Here is an 18,557-nt window from a genome sequence, read left to right on the forward strand (position 1 = left end):
AAGAAAGGGACATGAACATAATACAAATTTTTCGTGATATTCCGGTGTAGGAGCACCTCCCAAATTGTAATGCAGCCAAGAACTTGACCAAGATAACCAAAGAAAGTATAACTGCAAAGCTCAGCAACAGATAATTAGCAAAAGTACACCTTGGTGATTCGCGAAAGTCAAGACGTCCAACATAAAACGCACTATCCAAGCAAGCCTTATTGAGAATTCTTGTGGCTTCGTTCATTGAAGTTGTGTGATAATTCCATTCGTCAGTAATATCCTTGCCACCAAATTCTATAAATATATTTTCAACTGAGGGATGCAAATAACGATGGTTGTTAGAAGACGATGTTGCGTACCGACGAGCAGTGGCCATATAGTCAGTCAAATCATAAACGCGTTCATCAATTGTAGCTATTAATCTGCCCCAACCTAGGTAATCACTCTTGATCTGCTTCATGGAGATAACAAGGTCTCCCTTCTTATAATTGTTCATAAGAGGCTCAAATTCATTCTTAATCCAACCAGGATTATGAAGTTTTTTCAACGTTTTGTCGTTTTGCTGAGGCCCTGAAAAATGCACAAAGGGGCCAAGCACAATACTTCCATTGGGTGTAACAGCCACAGATGGGTCTGTAACTAGGCCAGCACAAGCAACTGTAAGAGGAGGAGGAAATGTATATGATAGATCGCGACCCGCAAGAGGCTCTAAACTGGATCTTCCGGCCATAGAAAACGAAGATCCATGATCTACTGCTACAAATTTAGTTATATCGTACACTTTTCCTCTTATGCTAATCCAGTAATCATTCATGCTTTGATGATTCAATACGTCCTGTGATGTATAGAGATCTTTGGTTCCTGAACACACGATAATACCAAGACCAACAATACAAAAAATAGTGCCTCCTGAGAGACAAAAGATCAAGATACAGAGAGTTACTTTCTCTCTCCAAGCCATCTGAACATCCTCTCTACTCATTTTGCCAATGTGCTTCAGGACAAAAGATGGGATCCACCAAGTTGACAAATATACGAACCTTGTCCACCATATTCGAATATTTGTTATAGTCACTTCTTCTACTTGTTCTTCAAGTTGGACATTTTTGTCCTTCATCATTTCGCTTGTGTCTAGATTCGGCCCATAACTATAGAAATAGTGTTAAAGACAGGATCAAGAATACTTCATCCACCTATTTTTCTTTACCCTTTAGAAAGTACTTTATCTTTCTCATCTTCATGCCAATCACTTTTCTTTTCATCATTTGTATCCAGTTGATAGTCAAAGTATGTTCGATCATCATCAGGCGTCATGTCGGATTTACAATCATCATCAAAAGGGTTTTTATCACTTGACCACCTATCAGCCATAATGGCCGCCAGTTCGGCTGCCTGTGCAGCTGCTGCAACTTCGGCTGCCTCTCTCTGAGCTGCTTCATACTCCTCTGCCTCAATAGCAGCCATCATAGCAGCATGCTTTGCCGCCTCCTTTTCAGCCTCGACTGCTGCAGCCATTTCTTTCTCTCTCATCCTGACTTCTTTCTCCATCGCACGTATTTGATTTTCAAGTGTCCTCCAAAGTCTAAATGAAAGCCAAACCAAGTTTTGATCAATTTTGACTTGTTTTTCAGTGTACCGATTGTGCTCAATCCATTCCAAAATTTTTCTTGTATCGCCTCCTTCCTGCTCTTCTTGCTCGTGTGATATCAATGGTCCATAACGATTCAGGATTTCTTTAGGTGTATAGCTGTACATGACATGAGCAGATTTCTTTATTAATTCAAGGACTTTGAAATAATGCAGTTGCTGAGTGACATATCGATCATCAAACAGACCGGGTTTTTGTTGGCTGTTAGGTTGAATATGGATGATTTCGGAAATCCTCACTGAGCTTAACTGGTGCTGAAGCAATTCGATGCCAAAAGTCATTTGATCCAATACTGTTTGTATTTTTTTGCTCTCTTTCACATGAATATCGTTGTTCACCATTGCCTGATCCTCTTCTGCATTCTCATCAAGCTGGATTTTCTCTTGCTTTTGTTCTGCTTGGCTGGTGAGCCAAAGAGGCAATTGGGCCTTGACAATCGTAATTTTATCTCTTGGATGAACTTCTGTGATCCAAGAGGTACTGGTGGCGTCTTTATCAAATAATTCAGTGACAAACGTATTTGTGCATTTGTACTTGAACAGATGAATAAAATCAGGAGATATAGCATCTAAGTTATTTTCCAAACAACCATCAACCGAATAATCCACATTACAGCTCCCAAAGTGTTTGATGGAGAAACTACAGGAAGGTGTAGATGGATCCAATAGAGCACGATAATCAGCAGAGGACTTCTTACTTTGAAAGAGAGTAGAAAGAAAATGACTGTCAGATGTATCAAGGGCGTGGCTTTCAAGACGCCTTGATTCGCTATTCAAACGTGCAAAGAGACCGGATTCAGCGTGAAAGAGTAGCATTGAACTAGACTCACAAACAGGTTCACTTTCTTGAAGAGCAGTACGAAGCAAAAAGTTGTACAAACGCTCCGATGTATAATTGACGCACATGTCATGAAAAGTACCTGCACGTTTGGTATTGAGTCCTATAGTGTCGAGAATGCTAATCGTATGGATCGTCTTGTCATCATCATTCTTTGTAAACCTTTGGTTGAGCACATTCACAATCCAGTAGACCAATGCTGTGTAGATCGTTTGGGCCAACGCATCACGTTGCTGCGAGGCTGTATCGGTTGTCAAGAAAGCTGTACAGAATTCATTCCCAATCAGCTTGGACTGGTGTGTCAATGTGTTCTCTAATCGGGTCGTCGTGACACCGAGGGCTGCAGCGACCAGAGCCAACGTCTCTTTATTTTTAACTCGACAAGAATCCTGGCTGCCATTCTCCAGTCCGTTCTCTGCATCTTTGTCAGACATCCTTGCATGACGCTTGTCGATAAACTGTATGTTCCCCAAATGAAGAATAGAAGCTAGTAGCTGGAGTATTTGATCTATCGTCTTGGACTTAAACCCACAATGTTTGAGTGCCATCTTCAGATCTCCAAATTCAATTTCATCCTGACAATGCTGCTGCTGATGCTGAGGCTTGATATAATGGAAATTAGAGTGGGTAATATGTAATGCCTGTTTCTCATCAGCTGTTGTTCCCGCCAAGAGTTGATAAAAGACGTTAAAGTTTATTAGCTGGGGACGTGTCAGTCGATACTTGTCAAACAAAAAGACCGAGTTAGAGAATCCAACGATACGACCGCGCTCATTAAATTGAAGACTTTGGAACAGACCTGAGCAAGATACATCTTGACCAGCTTTCAGGAAAGAATTCAGAATTGTGTTTGCTCCTAAAAGTTGGTTCTTCATTTTTTCATCTCTTTTTGAGTGTGTAGAGAGATACAGTAACTCTTTAATGAGGTGTTTGTGGGTAGTAGATTTTCCTGAGCCAGATATACCACTGTATGATATAAATGTGAATGCGAAACCCTCTGTTTTTAAGGGGCACTGATGTATTTACCTCAAAACAATCGCTTGGTCTTCCTTTCTTCTTCGTAATAGTAAATATACCTTTGTGGCCAGGTCGTAAACATGTGGTTCAGGATCTTGTTCCTGTTTTGAATAAACATTTTTATAGCCATACTGACCGTAAGCTTCAAGCGTTGCATCGTTTAATAAATCAAGCGGTTTGTATGGGTTGAGGATGATTAATCGATGATTTCCGATCTGTGTATAAGGTTGGTCTATTTTGTATCTTGATTTTAGGGATTCAAGGATTTCATCAATAGTGTCATGCGTTTGGATCGAATTGGAACAATTATTTACCATAAAGAAAAGAGAGAGAGAGAAAAGAAAAATGCAAATTCCAATCAAGGAGGAGGAAACGAAGAGGTTGTTAGAAAACAAGCAGACAAACAAAAAAGGGGGATGAGGTAGGAAACAAAAAAGAAAAATGTTTATTAAGCAAGTTTTTTTAGTATCAAAATAAGGAGGAACAGTTTTGTTATTTATATAAAAAAAAATACACGCAAAAAGGAGATACTATACAAGGAGCAATGCATGAATTTATGGGTTATAATAGAACCCAGCAATAAGTACAAAGTAACTAAGGATAAGAATTGATCCTTTAAAGTAATTTGACTTTCCTTCCTGATATGTATAGGTTAATAGAAATACTGAAAATATCACTGAAATTACATCCCATCGAGGGAAAATAAGACTAGATAAATGATGTTTAGTATAAAATATATATGGAAGTGAACGAATTTAGATTTACTTGAAAGTGAACTTTTTGATTTCCTCTTTTCCCAAGTTATACCACAATGAAAAGGCAACCATAGCAGGAATTTGCAATAAGCATACTTGTAAAGCATAGGCAGAACCGATTTCCATACTATGATAGAAATCCTATAAGTATTAAATTGTAAAGGGCAATTTCTTTGCTATTTACCTCAGCACGATATTTCCGTAGAGCGCGAAAGAGATGGCATTCATGAACTCAGTGATATTTGGCACAAGAGCAAACAAAGTAAGACCAAGAAACTTTTCATCAATAGCTATCTTTTCCATTACTTCATCCACTGTTTGTACCAAAATTTCTGCAATGATAGAATAGAGAAGTGTGCATCCAAATAAAACTGTATAACTCTTCATCTTTCCCCAGTTAGGTGAATCATGCCCAGCCGCTGCTTCTTCTTCTTCCTCTTCTTCTGGTTCTTTAGCGTGGATATATGCTAATGGAGGATTAGATGTTTGAACTGGTGGTACTACAGTCATCAAAGGGGCTGAAGATTGTTTGTGGACTACAATCATGAGTTTAGTAAAAGGTTCTTTTGATGTTTCTTTCTTCTTACCTGGAATAACAATGTTTGTTGAGGCAACATCGTTTTGATGATGTGGCTGATGTAACTCTTGGCTGTGAGGACGTATGATATGTACAGGGTATACTCTCTGCTGAGCAGGTATTTCGTGAGAATCGTGTTTAGGATTAGAACTTTTCCAGACCATGTCAGCATGAGTATGCAAACTAAACAAAAGACCAATAATATATGCAGAGGGCAGAATAGCAGCACAAATGTACATAAATGGCTTCACATTATTTTGATATACAGGATCTTGAGTAGGGTCCATTTGATCATAATAACAGTGAGAACACTCCAAGGTCATGTTAGCATTATCATCCATTTTATCAGGACATCCGGTGCAACGTAACTCAAACTATCAGAAAGTGAAAATTTAAAAAAGGGGAACAAAGGAAATTTTCTGTTTTCTCTCTACTTACTGAACCAAAGAATTGATAGAACAAAGTAGGCGATAATGCTCCAATAATAGCCATAATGAGCATCGTTGCAGTAACCCCTATTATGATGCGTCAAAAAAAAAAAAATAGGAAAATGAAAGGGATCAATGTTGTACATACCAGCACTTTTTGCATTAAACCTCTGTTCCTTTCTTTTGACAGCACCACTAATCATAGAACAACCAGGCATAAGTAGTACACCAGCAAGGATACTTCCAATAAGCGAACCTTCCACAAGAGAGCTCTTTCCAGCCATCAAGGCAGCACCGTATAAGATGATTTCAATAATACTACCAAAAGTTGCGTTGATGACAGCACCTAGACCCATACTGCTTTGAGCGGAGATGGAGCTGACACCCATACCAATAAAATAAGAAAGAGGGATCACAGAAGCCAAAGATAAGCCAAAGATTAGGTGAGGTGAAGTGATGAATGAGTCAGGCAAGTGTTCTTTCAAGACATAATCATCAAAGATAACAAAGAAAACCAAAGGTAATAAGTTGATAAACATGATGTTGATACCATCGTAAGTATACTTGTAATACTGCCAACCAAAAGCTTGATAAGTACACAAAAGAATTACAGTAGGATGATGAGCTCCGACAGGCACATTATTAGATCTAAAACGAAGACTGAGAGGATGACGACGAAGATGACGAACGAGGATATAGTTGAGCTTGGCCATTGGTACAGTAACAACGCACATCCAACATATGGAGGATACGAGTAATAAAAGTGGGCAGATGAATGTATAAAAGATGATATAATAAAAGCAAGCAGCTGGACCCAACCTGATGGTTTCTATGACGGCATGGAACAAATTGTACATTTTCTTTTTTTTATGACTGTGTAACAACCCTTGCGTCTCTTGATCGTACTCATCATCATCATCAATCAGCAGGGATTGCTCGACAGATTCTCGTTCCAAATCGTTAATAACAGAAGGTGTAATATCTACAAGTCGTTCTACATATCTACCAAAGGGCCAAAACATATATAAACTTAGTTCTCTCATGATCATGCCATAGTTATCATGAAACACTATAAAGGGCAAAGAGACTAAAAAAATGACAAGAGCCAGCCACCAACCGAATAGGAGGAGCCATAATATATTGCCTGGATTTAAAAACAATTCGGAAGAGGAAGACGGAGATGAATGTAAAGCGCTGTTTGCTTTACGGACGACCGAGCGTGATTTTTTATACAAAGCAGGCTTCCATAAGGGAAGACCAAATGGATGTTGTTTGTTCATAGCCTAAGTAAGGTATGATGCTTTAGTATGTACTTCAAAGAGGGATTGTATAATTACATCCTGAATGTCCTTTAGTGTAAGTTCATGTTCTAAAGGATGATGAATATGCTCATCACTTGATGTGTCTTCATCTTGTCTACTACTGCTACTTTGTTCGTTGCTATCTTGTTGTTCGTCTTCTTCTTCTTCGTTAGTTTCTGTTGATTCTCTTTTTCGTTCGTCTGAAATAGAACCATATTTAGAAGATGCAGTATGGCTCTGTTGTCTTTTCGGTGTCTTATGACCTTGCGGTTTATTATGTTCTGAAGAATCCATTTATGTACAAGCAAAGGGGAAAAAAAAGAGAAAAAAAAAAAAAAAAAAAAAAAAAAAAAAAAAAAGGATTGAAAGAAATAAAGGAACTTCATTTGAATGAGTTTTATTGGTTGAAAAGAATGAGGCATTAATCAACATCTGAGTTTTAATTGTTTATACGGATGAGATTAGTAGAGGAGTGGATTCTATTGGCGTATTGATCTTTTGTTCGATAATTGATGGTTGATTATTTTGCTTGATGATTGTATCTGTTAGCCAAAATTGAACGGCATTCATAGCCAAAGGAAATCTAGTTTTGAAATAGATATGATTAAATTACATATGAATCATGTTATGTATCATTACATGAACATGACAAATACAGTTTGTAGTTTTGGGTTGTTATTTGTCCAACTTATAGCCAATTCACCCAACTTTGATAGCCAGTCTTCATTAATAATTAATATTTCATAAAAGCATATCTTTGACAGGATAATAGCCAGTAAGAATACAATCAATTGCTGTAACCATAGTAACATTGTTCTTTTATCAACAGGCGTAGAATAATATGGACCAATCGATATATTCGCCTTGTCCAGTAGCTTTTGTATTAATTTTATCCAACACCAAAGCATAAATACACCCAAAGTTGTATCCATTGCCACATTTAAAAAGTAAACAGCACAAAGATTATTATCGGTTGCGTAACTGATTCCAATATTGATGAAATGCATTATGCCTGCTCCAATAAACTGCTTACTCACATCCAATGTCCAAATCTCTATTGGCCTTTGTGGTTTCTCTTTTGATCTTTTGTAAATTAATGTTAGAATAGCAGTAAAGCACAAACTAATCTGAACAAAGATAGCAAAATTATCCATTAATTGACAACTCTTTTCTTTTTTGAATTGCATATTTGTTGTTTAAACAAGAAGAGAAGAAAGAAGAGGAAAAGATAGGAAAAGAGATTGTGTTTATTATTCAATGCAAAACAGAGTTTCATGTATCACATAATCTGTTTGTTCTAAACAAAAAAATAATAATAATAAAAAAAAAAAAAAAAAAAAAAAAAAGCATTTGAAAAATGTTGCGGTTATCTTCATCATCTAGACTTAATTTGGATGATAGAGAAGAAATGATTGCATCATCTTTAATCCTCTTGTAAAAGATAGGTCATTGTTATTCAATATATCTCATCAAGATCTTTTATTTTTATACACATTACTCAAATAAAACCATTCAATATTACCTTTTTTTAACTTTCTTTATATAATATCTTAAGGACTTATAGGCTTTTTATCTTTACTAGATATAAGTTATCTTGAAAATATATCTTTTTTTTATTGTTCTTTACCTTGGATAATTACTTACAGCATTGTTAAGCTCTTGATGAAGTTGTCTTGTAAAGTGCAATGCCTGATGAACTTCTCGCCCTTTAACATTTTCTCTGTATATAATTTCAACATCAAACAATGCATTTTTGGGTCATGGGTTATATTCATTACTTTCAGTGCTAATGTCACTCTCTTGGTGACAATGGTCTTTTTGGGTTTCATCTTTAGCTTATTGAAAGGTTCATAGCAATGTATCATATTCTCTTATATTTTACATTCAATATATCAGCTACTATTAAACAGACAATAACCATTTTGAATAAAGACCTAAAGAGCTTTGTTTTCACGTTATAAAGTGTCTTGGGAGCTAAATGACCGTGTCCTTTCTGTGTTTCAATTGTTCATCACACTGGTTTTGACCATTGCACATCTTTACCAGTTACATGCTATACTTTTCCCTGTTAGGCAAGGTGTGTTATGCTCAAATTTGCATTGAAAGCCAAAACATGTAAGATTAAGAAAAATACAAAAACAAAAGTGTTATTTTTATGTATAAATGAAATTTCCATGGTAGACATTTTTTAATAATATTTATAGTCCCAATGACATTCATTTTGTGCCTTTCGATCAATATAATTAATCAAGTTATTTTTATGTTAATACACATTAGATAGCTACAAGGCCAAAAAAAAACTGCCACTTAATTGTGATTACTTTCTACTTTGTACAAAGTGCAAAGATCATGAACAAATGAAACTTATGTATAGTGTTTCATAGATTTGATTAATCAACTAATGAGTAACTTTCTTTGATTTCATATCCTCGATAACTTTCATGCTTTTTATATCCATAGCTTAGCCTGTATTTATTATCTTGTTCATCAACATAGACTTTACTGTAATTTAAGTAACATAATTTTTCCATGGCGGTTTATGTACAGAAATCATAATATGATGCACCTTTTCTTAAAAAACCTAAAGCTGTAATAAAACAGATGAAGATTCATGGCATTTGCTTACGTATGAAGTTGTAGCTATATAAAAATGAAGAGGAAAAGGTGTTATTTTTTTACACACAAAAATAGGGAGATGTCTACCATCCAATAGGTAAAATCAACTTCCAGTTCTACCAACTGTCACTTTGACCAAATGTTGCATTGGAATCTTCTCAGATATCAAACAAGTACAACTGATGCAAATCAACCCAGTATCTACCTTATCCCCAATAACATGTTGACGAAAATAATGCAATGAATTATATTATGCAATAAATACTACGAAGGCATGTTGAATAACAGAGAAAAGTTTGTGTGCTGTTTACAGCTTTACCAAGGCTTTTGATGAAGAAAAAAAGAAATTAGAAACAAGATAACAAAAATAGGAGGCATATCTGGAAATGGGGCAGTAAAAGTTATAAAATATAGTGCATGCAATACATTTTGTATTGATTGAAACATAAAGAAAAGGGCTTTTTCTTTTCCTCAAACAAATGCTAGTGAATAACAAACTGATTAAATCGCTTTTATTCATATTCTTCTGGTGCTTAAGATGTGTGTCAACAGAGATTTTCTTGCTCTGTTTGTTTCATTTTTGCTGATAACCTTGAGATCTCTAATAAATGTCTTTTTTCTTGCTCTAATCGTGCGATTCTTTCGCTATAATAATTATCAACGGATATAGTCTTATATGCTACTTTTAAGTTTTTGGCTAGTTGGGAAAGTTGTGATTGAAGCATTACATTTTCCATAAATAGTGTTATTGTCGTTTCCTTGAGTTCATGACATTAGATATTTTATTGTGACATGCCCACTCTCCCTTTTCTTTTTTTTTTTTTTTTTTTTTTTTTTTTTTTTACTTTTTCGGCTTCTAGCACTGCACTGTATTCTTGTTTTAGCTGCGACTGTTCTTCCAAAGTAGTATTCTGTTTGTCAGAATAATTGCATCAATAAATACAAAAATTCATATTTTCAATAGTAAAACTAACTGCATATGTACGGAGTTTGCTTGTCACTGTCTCAAGACTAATCTCGTAGTCTTTGATTAGCTTCAATAGTTCGTCCTTCTCCTTCTCCAACTCCATATTTCGTTTAAGTATTTCTCGGTGTTCTGTCAACGCTTTTTCTAACCTGTTCTTTAAGGCTTCCAATACTTTATCTTTTTGCTCTGTTGCTGGTGGAAGGGTGTCTATGTGTTCTGCATAGTATGTTAAATGTAAACTTGCTTTTTCGAAATCTGTTTCCACTTACCATTAAAAGAATACTTCGCTGTTTCTGCTTTTTGCTGTTATGTATTATAACCATTGTATCAAAATAAATTCGTTCTATTTACCTTTATTTCCGTTATTTGTTTTGAAAGAATGGAAACAGCTTTTTGATTATTTTGTTGTTGAGATGCTAACTCATTGATTAAACTTGCAACCTTGAACAGTATTTCTTCTTCCATGAAAAAGAACAAAAGAAAAAGAAGAAGAAAAAAAAGACCCGAACATGTCGCACATGCAAGTTTACAAGACTTCAAGGTACACTAAACTCCTTGTCACAACGCAAATCATGTGAGAATTATTTTTGTATCATAGACTTGATAGCACTGTATTGTTCAATAGGAAATGTTTTATTTTGTGCAGAGATTAAAGTACAAGCATAATTTATAATAAAAAAATACATTTGATTGTATATTTCCTCTCCAGAGAGAAAAACAAGGGGAAGGGGAAAAGGAGATATAGACATGTTTTGATAGAAGCAATTTAAAGCTTATTTGAGCAGCAGCTTTCATTTGAAGCTGCCTCTTTTGCATTTACAGAATGGTTGATCTTTTTGCTGGTAGGAGGAACATCCAAGCCTGGATTGGCCATAAAGAAATTACATGGCTTCATCGAGAAGCCACACATTTCGACAGGCATCACAGGAAAATCTTCCACACGAGGTAAATGAGTGACTCCAAAGGTAAACCAGAGTACAATGTCCTTATTGTGAATATCCTCACCCGACTTGACCCAATTTTCGACATTGTCCTGTCCTGAAGATTGATTACAGTAAAAGCCACCGGCAAACATTTGGTTTTCATCATAAGGTGTTACCCAAAGTGCCTTCTTGGCAAATCCAGCACGCTGACCGACAACAGAATCATCTTGAGCAAAGAAAGGTGTTTGACTGTGTGAGGTGAGCTTCCAGCCGACGGGTGCTTTGGTATAAGGATGAATGCGGTTCTCGTTGAGGATCTTCCAGAAACGAGCCGTTTCATAGTTGGCTGTCTGTTGTGCTTCGATCGTGTCGCGCAAAATGGTTGTTTTGGCCCTAAAACCATTACCGTAAGTGTTTTTGGGATGACCGGTAGGATAGGGAACACGTTCAACATCTACTTGAGCAATCGAATTGTTGACACCATCGATCATGGGATCGATACGCATAGTGAAGAAGTGTTGATGGTGTTGAGCGTTGATCTGAGGGGCAACAGTAATACCATAGTCACCAGGAGTTTCATCCTCAGCCAGAACGTGTGTATTGAGTTCACCTGTGGCTTTAACTTCATATTGGAAGGAACCATCCTGATAAAAGTAATAATAAAGACCATAATCATAGTTGGCCACTAGAAAAAGATCATTTTAGCTTCAAGCCAACAAAAATTTTCATCTTACCTGTGACAATCTGAGAGATAACTAGACGACGAGAGCGAACAGTATGAGCTCTGCCATTTCTATAATCCGTATGCTTGAAAAGAATGCCGTGATCTTCTTCATGAAGACAGATTGCATTGGGAACATGGAAAGGTTTACCTTCATGGTCATTGAAGGTAGCATCGAAGTAATAAATAGAGCCAAGACAATCACAACCAAGTGTAAGAGCGTTCGTACAAAGACCAAGACCGTATTCTCCCACATCAAACGCATGCTTACGATAATGAGGTGAATAAGGATCAGCATAAGGAACGACCATTTCAGAAAGAGAAATGCGATAAAAGAGCGGACGTTTTTCGGGACCATCTTGATAACTGACGTTATGAATCACAAGACCTTCACGATAATTCATAGAAATACGCATATTCCATTTTTGCCAGTCAATTTGGTTACCAGTAACAGTAAAAGAGACACCTTGAGGTTGTTGAACAATAATAGGTTTCACATCCTTACGATAATTTTCTTCTCCGATAAATTCAGGCAAGAAGTTGTGGTTCATTTGAGGTATAGTAGGGCGAGTGAACTTGGAATCTCTAGGTTTGATACGTTCAATTGAGATCACCTTCATTTTTCCAACATCTAATAGCGAGTGGATTAGAAAAGATGTAAAGGTAAAAAGAAAAAAAACTTACCAACAATAGGAACAAAATCCAAAGGATGAGCATATTGATTGTCATCTTCACAGGTACGCATATACATAAGAGCTTGCATCATACGCTTCTCACGTCCTGGATGGGATACATGACGAGCGATAGCCCAAGGGTCAGCAAAGACAGAGGACATATCAGTGATACCAAGCTCAAGACATTCTTGACGAACAAGTTCACTTTTTACTACAAGTTCTTCAACCTCAAACATTTCATCCATGGTCAAAATAGGTTGGACATCCGGAATATACTTCCAAGATTTAAGTTTACTGTTGGTTAAAGAAACGATACCTTCATAGCATTTCATCGTCTTTTTCTCTAATGCAACCACAAGAGCTTCACGTTCAACACGGGTCACGCGAGGCTTAGAACTATCCCATCCGAGATAAGAGAGCATGATGTTCTTGTTAGGTTCTTTTAAGGTGATTGTGTTAAAGACAAAATCAATATCAGTTTTGGCTTGACGAGTGATAGTAGCAACACGGATGATTTCTTCACCAGAAAGCTGGTCTAAGGGGTGAACATCTTGAGTAGTTGTAGCAGCAGTAACAGTTTTCATTTCTTTGACGACAGACATTGTTATAGTTTAAGGTTTGGATAAAGTGTGATAAAAGAAGTGAGAAAAAAAAAGGGAGGTTCTTTTATACTTTATGCGGGAACAAGTCAGTTACAAATCAAGACCAATAATAATCAGTTAATCAATAAAGGAAGTCTGATGAAAGCAACATAACTGACAAACTGAAAAGATTGATAAACGTTATTTGTCATTACTAGCCTCAGACCAGTTCAAAGAGGGGATAACAAATGCATTTAAAATCCGCATAAAGACGAAGGATAAAGAAGCAAATTTACCTCACTTTTTATACATGCTTTATACAAAATACTTGTAAAAAAAGAGTTATATTTATTCTATGTGCTTTATGTTTCATTCAGTATTTATCGCGATGCTTTCAAAAACGAATTGCTTGTTCTAACGAAACACACCTCGATACAAACACAATGATCACTCCAAAGCTTATAAAGGACTGGGGGTAGTTTAGTCTTAATAACTCCGATTATCATTTCTGACAAATCAGTGCGAATGCTTTATCTTTATAAAGTAAAAAAATCACTTGTGGGTATTTTTCTAATATAGTTTCAATCATATCCTTATTTAATTAAAATAATAAATTCTATTATAATTTACTCTAAGTAATCAAACATCAAGAATTGATCTATTTCAGTCTTTCTTTCTCTCTCTTTCCCTTGAATATAGTATGTATATCAAGTCTTTATATTTCAATGTCATCGCATTAGCGAATGAAAATCGTTTGATGAATAATCTGTACACCGCTACAGAAGCAGAAAAAATTCTTAATTTGTATTTGTGGGAAACTTTTAAACTCACGTTACAATCCTATTTTCTACATTGAGACAAATGCTGTGTATGTGTGTATGTGTATTTCTTTGTGATGATGAACCATATCATGACTACAACTCTTTTCAAATGAAAGAATCATCTTTAGTTTAAAAACACTTGAATTCAGTAGTCAATCAGCTTTTAAACTTCATACAAGCACTCTTTTGTTTGTAATTCATTTGAAGTTTCATATGTTCACTCTTGACCTTCAAACATTAGGAACTATAGTCAATTGTTAGGATCAGTCAGAACTTGGAACCATAAAATAAATGTAGTAAATAATTTAAAGTCATATGCCATATTTACTTGGAATGAATTCCACCACATTAAGAGGTTCATAAAAGCAGAGACTTTTGCGCACTTGTCTATACCAACACTTTATTCTCAAAATCTTAGTCAGATACTGTACATTGATGTGTTATTATACAAATCCATCACCTTGCAACCTTTTCTATCCAACCAGAGAAATAAGCAACATCATGTCTTGATTGTCCTTTTATTAGTTGTTTCCTTTTTTTTAAGTTTAAAAGGTAATCTCTAACATGATCATACAAAACACATTGAATTAAATAGCGTGTTTTTCTTAATAAATACTCAATGTTGTGTGAGATTAGAAAAGATCTCAATGTAATATAATTATATATTCGTCTATGTGACACCATGCGTTAGATGGCCATAGCTTTAGCAGTTAAACTCATGCAACTTTGTTTTTCAATTGTTAATTTTATAAAAAGACTCAATAAACTCATAGATAGTCAGCTTTCTACTATTTTTTTTTTAATCTTCCATAAATTATTCCTTGTAATTCGGTATATATGAACACTGTTTCAAGGAATAGATGTCACGTTTACTCGTCGCTTTTTTGTATATATTGTATTATAAAGTTTGTAAAAATGCGACTTTACTTTTTGAAAATGGTGAACATGTTTATATTTCAAGTAAAATTCTAGAATGATCTAAAAGAGTACAACTTACAAAATGCCTCAAGTCCTATTCTTAAGATGATCAGAAAATAACAAAGCAGCAAGCTGCTTCTGGATTTAGAGATCTAATAAATATCATTGGCTATTTACTCATGAAATTGCGAAAAGTCACTGAAAGAAAACTTGAAGTAGATAAAGATAGACTGGAAATTGAAAAAGACAATTAATTCGTTTATGAAGGCGTCAATCCCGGAAAAATTATCATATCGGACCGAAAAAGACCCATGGGCTCAAAGTTTTATTTACCGCTCCTCAATTTGTAATACACATACTCATGCAAATATCAATTACACCCTTTATGTACTTGCTCAAATGAAAACAAATGGTCAAGTCTACAGCTAATTTTAATATTGATTTTTTAATGTAGTCACTGAGTTGGCTGAAAGTAGTTGGGAAATTCATTTAATATGCCAACCAAAATTATCTAATAATTTATCTTGTAAGCGGTAAATCATCTATAAAAGACGGGGTTCGTAAAGATAAGTTTCTCTTTTTTTCACTTTATTTTAAAATATTTAAATCTATAGCAATGGTTTCTTACGTTATCACTGGTGCTTCTCGTGGTCTTGGACTCGAATTCGTTAAACAAATTTCTGCTCGAGGAGATACTGTCTTTGCCTGTGCTCGTAATCCTGACAAGGCCGAAGGCTTGCAGAAATTGGTTGATGGTAAGAAAGTGCACAGCATTAAATTGGATACCGCTTGTGAAAAATCCATCAAGGTAATAGTTCCTAAGTATATATTACAAGGCTCTTGCTGATTGAAGGTTATGAACAATAGGAAGCTGTTGAAGAAATTTCAAAGCTCGCACCTGAAGGTTTCGATGTCTTGATTAATAATGCCGGTATTGCAGGAGCATATACCGCTCCTGAACAAACGTAAGTTATAAACGATTTTCAATTTGACATGAAAGATGTGTTTATTAACATTTACATAAAGCTCCAAGAAAGAAATCCTTGAAATCTTTGAAACAAACGTATTAGCTGTCAATGAAGTTACTAATGCATTCTTGCCTTTGCTCCGCAAACGTGGTCCTGATCGCGTTAAAAAGATTCTCAACATATCATCCATTCTTGGAAGCGTTGAATTGGTCAACTTTCCTGAGACCGCTTCTTACAGAATCTCTAAAAGTGCTCTTAACATGCTTACAAAATTGCAAGCTATGCAACTTGCCAAGGAAAACATTATTGTCTATGCTTCTCATCCTGGTTGGGTCAAGACTGACATGGGTGGTGAAAATGGAGACATCTATGCGGATGAATCAATCTCAGGTCAATTGGCTAAACTTGACAGTGCTACAGCTGCTGATGCAGGCAAGCTGATCAACTATAAAGGAGAGGTTTTGAATTACTAAATGTCGAATCCATGTTACCTAATAAATAAGACATCCTTCTTTTTTTTTGTTAAACTTGTTCAATTTTAGATTTTAGGTTTACTAATCTATCTATTCTATATATAATATACTGTAAAATGATCAAAAATTGTACATGAATTTAAACCACGATGTATAGACAGTAACAGACAAAACTGCTGCACAAAACTTTTTTTCAGCTTTTAACTACCATTACTTGCTCATAGTAATTGCGATAGTCATGAAACTATATTAGAAGGAAGATATATTGGTTATTAATACTATTAAATAGTGCACGATGCTCAGATTGTTCAGTTTCTGAATCAAGTGTATGTCCCAACTGAGCCATGGAACGAATCACTTTACATAAAAAAGAAAGTCTCATCCAGGGATATTTTTTCTTTATGTTATATACAACTAGATTTGATGAGAAATCGTTGTTATCTTTCATAAAGTGGTGCAACACCAAGAAAGTTTCATATATGAACCAAGAACAGGAACGAAAAGTATTGAAGGATCAAAATGGTTCAAAGGTTCGATATCGAGTCTTATGGACATTAAAAAATGAATATTTGAATGACATTGCTTTATCAATTACAGAGCATCTGCCAAAGTACTAGGCATATGTCATGAACCTCAAGAAAAATAACTTCACAGTCATTGGATACACCAGAAAGTCTCTAGGCCAGGAACATCAGGAAGTGAGAGTGGGTTTGATTCAAAAAATGGTCAACAAATTGTATGACACGTTGCTTGTGGATAAAGTATTTGTCACTACGTCATCGCGAGCAAATGATACCATTACATCCCGCGACACGAATGGAAAAAATGCCCAATTGACGCTTTTGAACCAAGCGCATGGAAACACTCAAGGTAATAGACGTAGAACACTTAATTCTAATCAAATCACTCACAGTATCATATAGATCTATTGGAATATATCTGCACATCAAAAGACCACTGTCTAGTACGATAAGACTACTTTATTGCATGCTTTAAGGTCATCGTTAGAGCCATATTTAAATATACTCATCATATTCGTAAGCGCTTTTGGTTAGTTATCTGATGATCTGAAATAACGTTGTTAAGATGCCTAAAGTTGTGTCCCGGAATCCTTTTTTCGTGATACTTTTGTGCTTTGTCCTGAATTGTATAGCTATCTAAAAAAGCACTTTATCACTGTATTAGTTTAAAAAATCATCATAAGTGAGATGTAATCGTGCTTTTTTTTATACCAATTATGCTATATACTAATGCAATTCTGATGGCAAAAGTCTTTTTAACTTAGTGTTCTACTCGTAGTCTCGAAATTTGTAATGAAGAAGTCAAACACTATGCTACTGAGAAGAAATTACTCATGCTTGGTTGATGTTCTTTTTCATAGAAAGTCCGGTTTGATAGTTATACAAATAATATTAATTTCGAGTTTATTACATTAGTAATTAGTATGCTTTAAATGATAATTAATAAACTTCTAAGGTCTTATTGAATGTATTGATGTAGAGTATTGCATGTTTAAACTTTATTCAGCAATCTCTACCATGGAGTGAAGGCAGAGCTTGGAACATTGAAGACTCAGAATTCCTTCCAGGGCGAAATAGATAGACACAGCCCGGGGGCCATACGGTAAGGCGGGCATAAAAGCCTGCGAGAACCAGTCAGAACAGGATGCCATGAACGACGTAACTCTCCAGGGAAAATTGATGCCACGGGAATCTGTTTATAAGGAACAGGACGGCAGCACCAATGTGAGGAGTGCGGAGGACATGTATTGAAATGCACTGTAGTCGATACAGGCATTGAAAGAAGATCCTGAGATACCTTGATGTACCAACCAAAACGGATGGTAGCGTCTGCTTGACCAGAAGACGGGAATAACTCACGAATTACAGCTCTAGCAGGAGTTGATGTCGTAATTCGAGCTACAATTTGATTATTATCCTAATCCCATATAGTAATATCAGTCAAAGCATACTGGAATGGAAGAGAAAAAGGTATGACATTGGATATGCGGTTCGAAATTGGCAGGTTATAAAATAGACACCCAGATAAAAGAAGGTCTAGAAGCCAGCATGAAGACCATCTAGGGTTAGAAACTATCTGTGGCAATTTCTTGACTAGAACACACAGTGTTTTCAAAGTAGGCACTTGCCTGACAAAATGTCATCATAGGTTAATTAGAGCTGAAGTGTCATTCTGAATCTCAAGCATTATGTACTTGTCCCTGTTTTGTTTGAATTTTTTGGTCAAAAAATAAAGAGTTTTACTGTACCATTTTTGGGCCGATTACACTAACCAGCATTTCACTAGAATGCAATTGATAATCTCAGGATGTTAATGATCA

General features: G+C 35.6%; 8 protein-coding genes across 8 annotated transcripts; 1 reads left to right on the top strand and 7 right to left on the bottom strand.

The window, feature by feature from the left end:
- Positions 1 to 1,194: 1,194 nt before the first annotated feature.
- On the bottom strand, positions 1,195 to 3,810 carry RO3G_05161 (uncharacterized protein; the record flags this gene model as incomplete). Its single annotated transcript, XM_067659751.1, has 2 exons — positions 1,195 to 3,442; positions 3,503 to 3,810. The coding sequence occupies 2 exons, from the start codon at positions 3,808 to 3,810 to the stop codon at positions 1,195 to 1,197; spliced, it is 2,556 nt and encodes an 851-aa protein (XP_067515852.1).
- Positions 3,811 to 4,254: 444 nt separating this feature from the next.
- Positions 4,255 to 6,848, bottom strand: RO3G_05162 (uncharacterized protein; the record flags this gene model as incomplete). Its single annotated transcript, XM_067659752.1, has 6 exons — positions 4,255 to 4,375; positions 4,433 to 4,784; positions 4,836 to 5,199; positions 5,264 to 5,340; positions 5,402 to 6,536; positions 6,591 to 6,848. 6 exons carry the CDS (start codon positions 6,846 to 6,848, stop codon positions 4,255 to 4,257), a joined length of 2,307 nt encoding a protein of 768 aa, XP_067515853.1.
- Positions 6,849 to 7,001: 153 nt separating this feature from the next.
- On the bottom strand, positions 7,002 to 7,741 carry RO3G_05163 (uncharacterized protein; the record flags this gene model as incomplete). Its single annotated transcript, XM_067659753.1, has 2 exons — positions 7,002 to 7,137; positions 7,194 to 7,741. The coding sequence occupies 2 exons, from the start codon at positions 7,739 to 7,741 to the stop codon at positions 7,002 to 7,004; spliced, it is 684 nt and encodes a 227-aa protein (XP_067515854.1).
- Positions 7,742 to 8,194: 453 nt separating this feature from the next.
- RO3G_05164 (uncharacterized protein) lies at positions 8,195 to 8,475 on the bottom strand (the record flags this gene model as incomplete). The annotated part of the gene is made up of 2 exons (XM_067659754.1): positions 8,195 to 8,389; positions 8,437 to 8,475. The coding sequence occupies 2 exons, from the start codon at positions 8,473 to 8,475 to the stop codon at positions 8,195 to 8,197; spliced, it is 234 nt and encodes a 77-aa protein (XP_067515855.1).
- Positions 8,476 to 9,744: 1,269 nt separating this feature from the next.
- RO3G_05165 (uncharacterized protein) lies at positions 9,745 to 10,602 on the bottom strand (the record flags this gene model as incomplete). Its single annotated transcript, XM_067659755.1, has 5 exons — positions 9,745 to 9,771; positions 10,016 to 10,081; positions 10,145 to 10,344; positions 10,407 to 10,440; positions 10,489 to 10,602. 5 exons carry the CDS (start codon positions 10,600 to 10,602, stop codon positions 9,745 to 9,747), a joined length of 441 nt encoding a protein of 146 aa, XP_067515856.1.
- A 301-nt stretch (positions 10,603 to 10,903) lies between these two features.
- On the bottom strand, positions 10,904 to 13,057 carry RO3G_05166 (uncharacterized protein; the record flags this gene model as incomplete). Its single annotated transcript, XM_067659756.1, has 3 exons — positions 10,904 to 11,745; positions 11,795 to 12,412; positions 12,466 to 13,057. The coding sequence occupies 3 exons, from the start codon at positions 13,055 to 13,057 to the stop codon at positions 10,904 to 10,906; spliced, it is 2,052 nt and encodes a 683-aa protein (XP_067515857.1).
- A 2,334-nt stretch (positions 13,058 to 15,391) lies between these two features.
- RO3G_05167 (uncharacterized protein) lies at positions 15,392 to 16,216 on the top strand (the record flags this gene model as incomplete). Its single annotated transcript, XM_067659757.1, has 3 exons — positions 15,392 to 15,583; positions 15,643 to 15,740; positions 15,802 to 16,216. The coding sequence occupies 3 exons, from the start codon at positions 15,392 to 15,394 to the stop codon at positions 16,214 to 16,216; spliced, it is 705 nt and encodes a 234-aa protein (XP_067515858.1).
- Positions 16,217 to 17,788: 1,572 nt separating this feature from the next.
- RO3G_05168 (uncharacterized protein) lies at positions 17,789 to 18,488 on the bottom strand (the record flags this gene model as incomplete). Its single annotated transcript, XM_067659758.1, has 2 exons — positions 17,789 to 18,154; positions 18,486 to 18,488. The coding sequence occupies 2 exons, from the start codon at positions 18,486 to 18,488 to the stop codon at positions 17,789 to 17,791; spliced, it is 369 nt and encodes a 122-aa protein (XP_067515859.1).
- Positions 18,489 to 18,557: the final 69 nt, after the last annotated feature.

Source organism: Rhizopus delemar, genomic scaffold (genome assembly GCF_000149305.1).
Source record: "Rhizopus delemar RA 99-880 supercont3.3 genomic scaffold, whole genome shotgun sequence".
Lineage (NCBI taxonomy): Eukaryota > Fungi > Mucoromycota > Mucoromycetes > Mucorales > Rhizopodaceae > Rhizopus > Rhizopus delemar.